The sequence below is a fragment of the Daktulosphaira vitifoliae genome, unplaced genomic scaffold (assembly GCF_025091365.1).
Source record: "Daktulosphaira vitifoliae isolate Bord-2020 unplaced genomic scaffold, ASM2509136v1 Scaffold_2, whole genome shotgun sequence".
NCBI classification, from domain to species: domain Eukaryota; kingdom Metazoa; phylum Arthropoda; class Insecta; order Hemiptera; family Phylloxeridae; genus Daktulosphaira; species Daktulosphaira vitifoliae.
In genome coordinates, this window is record NW_026099573.1 from 29568604 (window position 1) to 29581645 (window position 13042).

At 25.7% G+C, this 13042-nt stretch overlaps 1 protein-coding gene across 12 annotated transcripts in view; it reads right to left on the reverse strand.

Annotated features, from left to right (window-relative positions):
• LOC126897233 (modular serine protease-like) overlaps window positions 1–13042 on the reverse strand; it is a 116139-nt gene that overhangs the window by 80627 nt on the left and 22470 nt on the right. For 4 of the 12 annotated variants that reach the window (XM_050670681.1, XM_050670680.1, XM_050670678.1 and 1 more), the window contains exon 11: window positions 2188–2355. The exons of 5 other annotated variants lie outside the window; for them this stretch is intronic. In XM_050670681.1, the coding sequence (XP_050526638.1) occupies window positions 2188–2355 (168 nt within the window). Of the gene's footprint in view, window positions 1–2187; window positions 2356–5971; window positions 6199–7735; window positions 7853–8143; window positions 8330–8405; window positions 8526–9120; window positions 9194–9275; window positions 9415–13042 lie in introns of those variants that run through there. 3 more of the 12 variants (XM_050670675.1, XM_050670673.1, XM_050670672.1) reach the window with 3 other exon arrangements.

The window sequence follows — 13042 nt, forward strand, 5'->3', positions numbered from 1 at the left end:
TTACAGTACATTTATCAGAAAAATTCGATTTTTTTGCATTTTTATCGTAATAGATAACTGAAATAGAAAGAATAGTAATCATTTCCTAATAACTTTTGGTGTTTAAAAAGATTCTGCAATTGAAATATTCAGAACTTAATTAATTTTAATAATTTACTTTAACTAAATGAACCAATCAAAACAAAGTAGTTAAAAAGATTTACTCAATTGAGCGTATTATAAAATATAATTATAATTGTAAAAATCCATCGTTAAATTCAGGTGAAACTAAAAATCATTTTTTAGCTTCGATGCGAAGCGGAGAAGGTATTAATTTTACTATGATGTGTTTTTTTTTTTTTATGTCTGTTGCCACTTTTTCTCAGCTCTCACTGGATCGATTTCTTTCAAAAATACGTCCAAAGATCACAAATCGTATCTAGTTGAAGACATTACCCTTAAAAATTTTAAAAAATTCCGTTGTTCCCCGCAAATGGGGGAAATATCCAAAAAAATTACAAATTTAAAAATCGGTAAATTTTGTCATTTCTTTTCACTTTTTTTTCTTAAAACTTCCATAACTTTTTCAAAAAAAAACAAATCAACATAATTTTTTTTTATACTAAAACCTTAGATATTTACCTTTCATTTGATATCATTTTTTTGAAAATCTATCCCTTAACCTGCTCATTGGGGGGGATTTTAAATGGCAACTTTTTTACAAAAAATAACTTTTTCAACTTAATTTTTGAAAATGTTCCGGAAATACTGCGTCCTTTAAACATATATAAAATTAAAGCTTATTTTAAGTACTATAAAATGAAAAAAAAAAATTTGTCCCGACACTTTTTTTTTAAATTTATGATTCATATAGCAACATATTACAAAAAAATTTTACATATTATAGACTGGTAGTAGTACACACAAATAGAGTTAAGAAATTAATAAATTATAAAGTAAAATTATTGACTTTTGTAGTTGAATACTTTTATCATATCAATTCTAATTCGACAACAAATACTTTAAGAATATTAAAAATTAATGATTTTAATTGTTTGTATGGAAAAAGCTGGTTAAGCTACTTTTTATTTGAATAAGGAATATTTTTTTGATTTTTAAGAGTAATAACTAATCATTAACTGAAATATCATAAACTTAAGCGTGAGAGATATGGATGTTACCCATTCGACAACTGTTCGTTGCTTTTGTTGCATGATAAAATTGGCTATTTAAGCTAACTCAAATTTAAAAATTACTTTTTCGACTTTAAAAAGTAAAAAAATTTTAATAAGTTTAATTTCTTATATTTTATGAACTTTATTCTACTATGTCAATTCATTTATATAATATTCATGAAAGTCAGTGTATTCCCCTAATAAGATATTTTAAAATAAAATAAAATACAAAACCCAGAATTTTAATAAAAAATAGCATATTTTTGAATACGGTAGCCATTTGCGCATAGAAGATAAAATTTCATTTTATAGTACATAAAATAAACTTTAATTTGATATATGTTTAAAGGACGCAGTTTTTCCGGAACATTTTCAAAAATTAAGTTGAAAAAGTTAGTTTTTGTAAAAAAAGTTGCAATTTTAAATCCCCCTCAATGAGCAGTTTAATGATATCAAATGAAAGGAAAATATCTAAGGTTTTAATATAAAAAAAAATTATGTTAATTCGTTTATTTTTGAAAAAGTTATGGAAGTTTTAATTAAAAAAAGTGAAAAAAATGGCAAAATTTACCGATTTTTAAATTTGTAATTTTTTGGGGGGTTGAAAGAAATAGGTCCAGTGAGAGCTGAGAAAAAATGGCAACAGACAAAAAAAACACATCGTGGTAAAATTAATACTCTCTCAGTTTTGCATCGAAGCTAAAAGAATTTCGTACTTCATTTTGTCTTAACGGTGAAAACAAACATTAAAAATAAAAAAATACGATTTTTGTAAAAAAATATTTTTTAAATTTTTAAGTTTATAATACTATAACTTTTTGAAAAATGAATGGATCATTATAATTTTTTTTATATAAGTACTATTTATATTTATACAGAATGATTTTTTTTCATAACCCACTCAATTACATACAGATTTTGTTGATATCTATAAAATTCTACAAACTTTCTTCATCAAATTTTCTACAGAGATGTTTGCAGTTAATTAATTGCTACATCAATACCAGTTTATATAAATGTATTAAATATTTACCAATCCTAAATTCCCATTGACTTCTGAGTAGTCATCATTCCAATCAATGCAAACTATGGAAACAGCTGGACTGATATTTATAGGATCAGATAATACAACAATAGCTATATCATCAAAGTATAACGTATTCCGCCCGATATACTTTTCTCCTATATGAATTCTTGTAATCTAAAGACAAAAATTTTAAAGTTTTCAAATTGTTAAACATATTTAACCTTACATTGTAAATTTTAGCATACTGGGTTTCATCTTTAGAATCATAATTTCTGTAATGCTTTCCAACAAATATTTGAAAATTGTTATTATCTAGTCTGTTATTTGAGTCATCATAAAAACAATGAGCAGCTAAACCAAAAATAATGCTACTAATAATTTTTATATTTTCAAAGAAATCAGTTTTCTAAAACAAAAAAAAAAGATTTATGTTTTACCAGACACAACTAAATTCGAGCAATTAGTGATCCACCGCAAATATGGCTGTATAAGTTATTTTCTTTTCGATAAATACCAACATTCCAAGGAACTTTACCAAACATTCCATTTGAAATTTTTAAATGGCTATTAATTCTTTCACCACATTCTGAAAATAAGTTAATTTATAATGGAGTATATGATTTCATTTATTTTTACGATAGAAAAACTTTTTTCATTACTTTAATGTTTTTCTTAATGAATAAACAGTACCTTGTTCCTCTTTAGATTCGATGCGAAGCTGAGAAGGTATTAATTTTACTATGATGTGTTTTTTTTTTTTTATGTCTGTTGCCACTTTTTCTCAGCTCTCACTAGACCGATTTCTTTCAAAAGTACGTCAAAAGATCATAAATCGTATCTAGTTGGAGACATTACTCTGAAAAATTGAAAAAAATTCCCTCGTTCCCCGAAAGTGGGGGAAATATCCAAAAAAATTACAAATTTAAAAATCGGTAAATTTTGTCATTTCTTTTCACTTTTTTTTCTTAAAACTTCCATAACTTTTTCAAAAAAAAACAAATCAACATAATTTTTTTTTATACTAAAACCTTAGATATTTACCTTTCATTTGATATCATTTTTTTGAAAATCTATCTCTTAACCTGCTCATTAGGGGGGATATAAAATAGCAACTTTTTTACAAAAATTAACTTTTTCAACTTAATTTTTGAAAATGTTCCGGAAATACTGCGTCCTTCAAACATAACAAATTAAAGCTTATTTTATGTACTATAAAATGAAAAAAAAAAATTTGTCCCGACACTTTATCTTCTCCATGTAAACGGCTTCCGTAGTTAAAAAAACGCTATTTTTGTGTTAAAATTTTTGATTTTCGATTTTAAATTTTCAACTTAAAAGTGCTATAACTTTTCGAAAAATGTAATTATCAGCACAAATTTTTTTTTTCTAAATACATAATAATTACATATTTCATTTGACATATTTGTGCTGAAACATACATTTTTCGAAAAGTTATAACATTTTTAAGTTGGAAATTTAAAATCGAAAATCGAAAATTTTAACAAAAAATAGTGTTTTTTTAACTACGACAGCCGTTTACGTGCAGAAAAAAAAGTGTCGGGACAAATTTTTTTTTTTCATTTTATAGTACATAAAAGAAGCTTTAATTTGACCACATAGTAAAATAATATTAATATGAATTTCTTCTCACGAGAGGAGACTACATTAATGGAATCCTTGATATTTATTGAAGTTATTGAATCTAAATGAGATAAAACTCAAAACGAATTTAAAAAAAATTCTGTGCCTAAGTCGTGAAAGACCCAAATGTTACCGCCTCAGAAACCGTACATTTCATTCGTCACTTAATAAAAATGGAAATTTTGCTAGTTAAATTTTAAAGTTATTTTTCTCGACTTCAAAGAAACAAAAAAATTTAAATATGATTAATTTTTATACTATGTCATTTAGATTGATATAATATTTATGAAAATCAGTTTAATCCCCTTATAATAAAATAAAATACAAAACCAAGAATTTTAACACAATAATAGCATATTTTTGAATACGGTAGCCATTTGCGCATAGAAGATAGGTTTAGAAAAAAAAAATTTGTGCTGATAATTACATTTTNAAAAAAAAAAAAAAAAAAAAAAACACATCATAGTAAAATTAATACCTTCTCCGCTTCGCATTGTAGCTAATAATTGACATAAAATATAAAGTTAAACTTATTTCAATTTTTTTTCTTTTAGGTCGAAAAAATTAATTTTTACATTTAAATCACTACTAATGTTACAAGTTTAATTACTCATTAAGGATAAGTTACCGGAATGTTTCTTTTTTTCATCTCATATTACTCAAATAATTAGAGCGGTTTATATATCAACCAAAAATTACGTCATTATCGACTTTAGAGACCATTTACTTATAGAAGATTGATCATAGGAACGTTTTATGCTCCCTCAGTACTTTAGATAATAATTGAATTTTCAAGTATAATAATTTCTAATAGTTAAATTCATTTAAATAAAAAATATTTAATTTATGAAGCCACAAAAAGTACTAGTTGATCGTGTTTACGTATCTAGGGAACAAGGTGGCCATAATCAGCACTAAACAAATAATTCATATAAATGAAAAAAAATTCACATTTATTGAAACTAATTAAAATATTTTTTATATTGTTCGAAATTTTAAAATATGTCATAAACCTACGTGATTCACATTCGTATAATTTGCCACTCCATAGACCATATTTTCCACACAAAAGATTTCTCGAAACACCTTTATATCCATTTGAAAGATGATAGTCTGCTTTGCATGAAGGTACCAGTGAAGTTCCTTGAAGTAATGGTTCTGAACAATCAACAGTACGATCATTTATTTTACACTCGAAGTCTAAAGTTTTTGAAGTCAAAAATGGACAATTTTCTGAAATTCATAGTTAGACATAATATTTTGTAATATTCAATTGATCACTAGAATATTTTGAAATAAATAATTTAAATTAATTCTACTCTATCAAATGAATAACAACACTTACATAATTTTTATTTGTCGAAGATGAAATTTTATTATTTTAATACTATTTAGTTTTTATTTATTAATTTAGTAGTTTATTTAGGGTCGAGTCTAGTGGGTAGAAATTTTTAGTTGATTTTTTTTTTAAATATTAGTTAGACGTAGCTATATCATATATATAGCTATATCTCAATAATTAATTTTTTTACATTTTTAAAAATATTATTTATTTTTAAATTTTAAATAAAATGTAAAAAAAAAATCTAAGATAGCTATTTTGTAGAGTAGAATTGAAGAAAAATTTTAGTAAAAAAATATCTTATTAATATTCAGTAGTAAATATTCTGTAGCGTTTTGAAGTTTGTGAAATTTTAAATTTTCATGTACTATTTTACGGTATTAAACATTGAAGTACGTATTGAGAAAAGGACAGAAAAAAACGCTATCTTTTCAATATACTTTTGAATGAGAGTGATAAGTAATAATTGCCTTATCTAATTTCTTATCATGGTATTTATGCCAAGTTTGTAATGTATACACACTATCATCATATGTATACACAGTAATCATGAATGACTCCCTAATTTGTTACAGAGGATCACCACCCTTTGGAACATGTTAAGTTCAAGCAAAAATAAAATGTAAAACTCATCATGACAAATTAGTTTTTATATTTAAATTTAAAAGTTCAAATAAAAAATTATCGACACTTTATAATTATTATAAAATCATAAAACATCAAAAATTGAAATTAAATAATGAATTCAATCAATTTGTTTATATTAAACAAATTGATGAATATACTATTCATTAATATTTAACTCACTTAAACAAAACTCTTCATCAAAGTTTGGATACCAATTTCCATTTTTACACGTCAAACTTCTATATTCTGTATTACTTGAATTATAACCAGACTTACATGTTTCTTTAATAATATTGGTTTCATACAATTTTGTATTAGGTGTTATAGGTTCTAATATAAATTTTGTATCTGAATAATTTATGTATAAGAAATCACTTCCTTCTTTGTTAAGAACTGTACATGTCTTACTAAAAAATTATAATAAAAATCTCTTAAATTATTCGGTTACATTAAAATTTTTTTTTCTTTGGGTATACAGGGTGATTTTTTTATCATAACCCACTCAATTACTTGCAGAATAATAATAATTTAAACATTTTTTTTTTTTTATTATTTTTAGTTACACATTATTCTTGAATTTTTAACTATGTAATACTTTTTAAGTTCATCCCTTATGCCTTGGAGGGGGGTCAACTTTGTTTTTTTAAATGGTAACACATATTTTTAATTTAATAAAATGTTTGAGTTTTTAATTTAATAGTAAATGGCATTTGAATTTTTAATATAACTTTATTAGCTTATTAGATATAAACATTTAAAGTTTCAAAATTTTGAGTTAATATACATGTATAATACACATGGGATTGTAAATACAGGTAGCTAATTGAATTTTTATGACATTGCTGTCTCAGTCATAGATTGTTTATTATCAATTATGATTATCAATAGATATACTTTCTGTATTGTCAGTTAGTGTATTTATAAACTCATAACAATGTGCCTTACTACAATTGATAATAACAATGCTGTGTACCTGCTAATATCGATGTTATAAAAAACCAATTAGCTACCTATATTTGTAATCCCTTGTGTATTATACCTGTATATTAATTCAAAAATTTGAAACTTTAAATGATTATATCTAATAAACGAATTAAGTTATATTAAAAATTCAAATGCCATTTACTATTAAATTAAAAACTCAAACATTTTATTAAATTAAAAATATGTGTTACCATTTAAAAAAACAAAGTTGACCCCCCTCCAAGGCATAAGGGATGAACTTAAAAAGTATTACATAGTTAAAAATTCAAGAATAATGTGTAACTAAAAATAATAAAAAAAAAAATGTTTAAATTATTATTATTCTGCAAGTAATTGAGTGGGTTATGATAAAAAAATCACCCTGTATATGCTCCATAGTTATACGTCAAAGAATAGCTCTTACATCTATAAATAATAAATTATTATTAAAGTAACTATTATGGAATATATTTGCAATTATAAAACAATTAAATTATTTACAGTGGCGGCTCATGTTTTGGACGGCGAGAAATTGCACGCCATACTAAAATTAATTAAAAGAAGAAAATTAGAGTTATATTCTTAATTCTATATTTTCAAAAAATACTTTTTATTAAAAATCCAAATTTTTAAATATTTAAATAATTATAAACAATTTGTCGTGTGTAAACATTAAAGTTGATATCGTAGTCTACGGTAAAATATTAGTATATTACTATATTGAGTAATTTATTTTCAAAATTAATTGACTGTACACTCGACGTTATCGATTGCTATAATAGTATAATCGCTATTATTTGTATTTTCATTTCTAATTTTTACTGTAACCTTTAAAATAATAATATGTGTATTGTGTTTTATTTTATAATATTTAAATTGACAATTTTTATATCTATGAATAGTGGTATTATATTTAAAGTAGCATCCCCACCACGAGCACACACGGGTCTCCACTTGCAATTAAATGAGATATTTAATTACCTAATATTTTCACAATTTTTTTCAGTCTCATCAGTTCCATCTTGGCAATCTGCTGTACCATCACATACATAAATACTATCGATGCATTCACCAGAATCACATTGAAATTGTGTCGACCTAATAAATGAACCTTTTTTTTAATAAATTTAAATGTTAATTTTTCTAATACATCCGAACCCTCTTTTATACACTCTTGACATAAAAATATGCAAGAAATTGATACTCTCACATTTTTATTATTGCTCTTTAATTAACCTTAGTTTAAATGATAGTGGGATGTAAAGTTGCGAAATAGCTGTGAATTTTTCTAAATTCATGTATAAAGATTATTAAAAAATAATGAACACGAATGATTTATGTTATAATTATTATATCACACCATTATTAAAGAATTAATTATATACTAACTGACATTCCGTTAGAATATTGATAGTTTTGCCCTGAATTGTTTGGTAAGTTGTGCTTTGAAACTTTGTTTGATAACATAAAGTGTTGTTTTCATCGGATTTATCGATGCAATCAAAAGTTCCATCACATAAAACACTTTTACTTACACATGCTCCGTATGAGCAGCGAAACGCAAAACCAGGGCATCTACGATTTTCATAAATAAATAAAAAAATAAGAATTTATGTATTCAAAATAGTTTTCACTGTACTAATATTATTACGATATAAAACGTGTCGAGCAAAGACTTTCAGTCTCGTCCGAATTATCAGAACAGTCAACTTTTCCATCACAAGTAAATGTGAAAACTATACAATCGCCATTTGAACACCGATATAAATCTCTAAAAAAATATATTTTTTTAAATTAACTCAAGTTTTGAAAACCAACATTCTACTTCATACATAGAATAAATCGAGGGCTAAAGCAAAGGAGTATTAGCATTAACAGAATACCACTTTTAAGGGACTAAAATCAAAGTTGCCACTTTCTAAAAATATTTTTATGTATCAATTAATATTATTTATTTAGTTTTTAGTGGGAATATATTTTAATATAAATATTTTAATTTTTAATTATTTTCCGTCATTTTTTTCTATTATTTCTTTTTAGTTTTTTCATGTTAATCATCATGAATACTAATAAAAATCTCCTCATGTCCCATAATGTCACAACAAGGAACAATAAATTTAATTTTATACATTTCCATGAACTAAATTCTCAAATTGGACACTTAGGCCCTCTATAAGAGGTCTGAACATTTATTTTTAAAATTCAATGAAGTTTAAAAATATTTTTTTAATGAAATATTGACATTAAAACGTATTTTTAAAGATAATTTTAAGGTACTTAAATGTTTTATGTTTTTAAAAAAATTCCTTGCTTCTAGGGTAGTTGTATCAATGACTGAAAATAAATATAAGCATAAAGTTACCAACATGGGACATGTATTAGTAGTTTGCCTTCTACTTCGTGAAATATGAGCGCCAATAATATTTGTTATTAATACATCTAAAAAAAAATGTTTAGTTATCAAACAAAGTATACATGAACATTATAGTATATAATAGTAGATCATTTTTGATAAACATACCTATGATTATAAACACATAAAATAAATGTCTATTATACATGAAAACCATCATCTTGAAATATTAAGAATAAAGTATTTGAATAGTAAGAGTTATACTGTGTTAAATTATAATAATTTATTGTGTAATATTAAAATTGTTATTAAAATGTACCATTTAAATACTTATTTTTAGTTATGATAACTTCTTACACAAGAAGTCACACTAGTAAATTAAGAATGATAATGGTTAAAATTCAGAGGGGATTTTTAAATTATATCTATTTCAAGTATAAATTTGTAAACATTCTGACCAAAGAGCAATATTAAAGAAATTAATTAAATGTAATATATATTTCACTGAACTAGTATTTCAAGGTTTCCAGCAAACTTTAATCTTACCCAAATTTTAACGTTTTTTAATGCTTATCGTAAAATGTGTGTGTAGTTGAATTATTTATTTGAGATTTAATGTATATTTTCATGGACGCAATTTAAACTCAAATTTTTGAATGTGTTTATAATATCTAATGTCCCCTTCTAAAAATGTATAAATTAATTTTTATAAGTGTGTTTTTCAAATTTAAAATGGTATTAGCAGTTTGCCTTTTACTTCGTGAAATATGAGCGCCAATAATATTTGTTATTAATACATCTAAAAAAAAATTTCAGTAATCAAACAAATTATATAACATTAACACAATTTCTTTAAACATACTTATAGCTATAAGCACATAAAATAAATGTCTATTATACATAAAAATTATCATCTTTGTATATTAAAAATAAAGTATTTGAATGATAAGAGTTTTACTGTGTAATTACGTTTTTCTTTTAACAAATTTAATAATATTAAAGTTGTTATTAAATTGTCCCATTCAAATACTTATTTTTATTTACAATAACTCCTTACGCAAGAAATCACACTAGTAAATTATGAGTGATAATAGTCAAAACTCAGAGAGGATTTTTACATTACATCTATTTCAAGTATAAATTTGTTAATATTCCGATCAAAGAGCAATATTCAATAAATTAATTACATTTAATATATATTTTACTGCAACTAGTAATTCAAGGTTTCCAGCAAACTTTAATCTTACCCAAATTTGAATGATTTTTAAGGCTTTTCGGAAAATTTGTTTATTGTTGATACTTAAATTATTTATTTAATGTCCAATATATTTTCTTAGACGCAATTTCAACAAATATTTGTAAAGGGGTTTATTATATCTAACGTCCCCTTCTATAATATAATACATTTATTTTTATTAGTAATTATTTTTAAAATTTAAAATGTTTAAATAATTATTATGTCCATCCCTGTGCGTTTAGGGTACCAACTTAATTTCGTTAAATAGAAACATTCATATTTAACTAGATCATATAATAAAAATGCACATAAAAACACTCTTGTGATTCACGAATACCGTGTCGTAATACGAATGTCCCAGATTAGTTTTTTTTTACCATCATCGCAACTATTTCCCATATTTTCAAAGACGTTGACTAAAATTAACTACCACCGAGATAGTGTATGCGTGGCCGTCAGCTCCCTGTTGAATTATTATCATCACCTGGTAAACAGCAGATTGTATTGCATATTTAATTTACTTAATAAATCGTTGTTAACCAAGAGTATAATATATATATTATTGTAGTGCGACCCTTGGTAGTTCCTCCAAGGGAATATAAATTAAATAGGCAATCTCAATACCTAAGATGGATATAGCCTAGCGAACTTACTATATCCCCCGTTGGTCCCTCAAAATACTGTTGACGGACATTTAGGTTTGTTGACGAAACCTAGAATATGTATAACTTCATAAATTAAACTGTACTATTAACAATGCTGTTGCAAACAAATTAAATACCAGTCATCAATTCATGCACCTATTAGAACGTATTACATTGTATGCTTCAAATTAATGTGAGTAAAATTTAATAACCATTCATATATTATTAATAAATTTATAATTTTGTTTTAGAAAGAACATTAAATAGAAAACAAAAATGATGGGATAACATTTTTCAACACAAACATTTTTATCAACCGGCACTATCTACTATCGGCAAGTCAATGTTGAATAGGTCATAAATAAAGTTCATTTTCTAGGGAAGGTATACGCTAACGGTACAACGTACAAATAGTACGCGTCGATTCCGCGCATTTGATATGCCGCAACGGTATGTACATTTGTGCCAATTGACAAGTGTCGTAAATGCCTAATGCTTTGCATTACGCATCTTACATTTATCAATGAAAAATGTATAATCTGTATTTTATATTACTAGTATACAAACAAATAATTAATTTATCTGTTATAACATACAGACATTTGTACACTAACTATTATATATGTATATACATGTTAAATTGATTATTGTACACTATACATCTTATCTTAAAATAACTATCATGTTATGTTCAATTTAATACAATAAATTGAGAATCACTAAAAGCGCTGACGACAACAACCTATGAAGGGGGCAATTAAAAATAATATAAAAAGGCTTAATTCTGCTTGCACATTAGTGAGTGAGTGAGCGAGTGTGCCAGCGAGCGCCTCAATTCTCTCTTCTTTTTGAAGACCTGAATTCAATAAGGAATTCAGAATTCTTCTATTTTGATTTATTTTGAACAAACTAGCCGCGACCCCGTGTTGTCGTCGGTACATTTTAAAGCGATATTGAATACAATTATTTTGCGTTAACACTTTATTTATTTAAAAGAGATAGTATAAATATTTACGCAAACCTTGACGATCTTTGTACAAGCCAAATAAAAAGGTGAGTAAATTTATATTAACCCAATTATTTAGAATTAATCATCTGAGTAAAGAATGATAAAGCAATAGATCACATATTTATATTCAAACTTTATTAATTGTTACTGACTAGTTCGTACCTTATACATAATCACATTATATGTATTTCGTGGACTGGCTCCGCCGTTTCGTTGCCTTAAAGATGTTTTAAAAAACCTAATGTGATTTCTACTGTATATATAAACACTTCGACTGGGTATTCGTGAGATGGCCACCGCCTCTTCGTTGCCTCAGTGTATTATTTCAGGTACTTACCAGTTAGATCATTTGTAATATCTCTATAGAGAAACTTTAATGATTTCTTTTTATATCTACTTGTCTTTATTGTTCTAAAACCCTCGGACTCTACAACCCCGATAGAACCACAACATCAGGTTCTCACTATACACAAAAACCCAAAACCCCATCTCTTAAAATTTTACTTTCATTTTTATTTTATTAATTTTTGTTATTTGAATTATAACACAAGGTACCGAGTTTTCCTCAGCCACACATCACGTTATCAACCTATATGTTAGTGTATCAGGATCTGAATCATAAGTGCACGGTGGCCTAGTGATAAGGTTTGTCACTACGACGCCTTTGGTCGAGGGTTCAAATACCGTAAAGTGTCTTTTTTCAGACGATTTTCGGTAAACTTGTTATGACCGGCCGTCAATCCTAGACAGCTGTGTTACAATTCACCCCCAACGCTGTCGTTAAACTCCAAGTCAATATTTTGTAAATGCTGAATACCTCTTTTATGTTACCTCTACAAATTCCGACATCTCTACAGTTGTCTTTTTACGTTGATAAAAACTTCGATCACGTGCCTAACGCGTAGTGCAGTATTTCACGTCATTACTACAAGGTCGTTTGTTGTATACAGTATTGACCCTATGTGTGTGTGTGTGTGTACTATGGCAATACTTTTTACGTTAAAATATAACATAGTATAACGAAGATGCAACTATTGTTGCTACT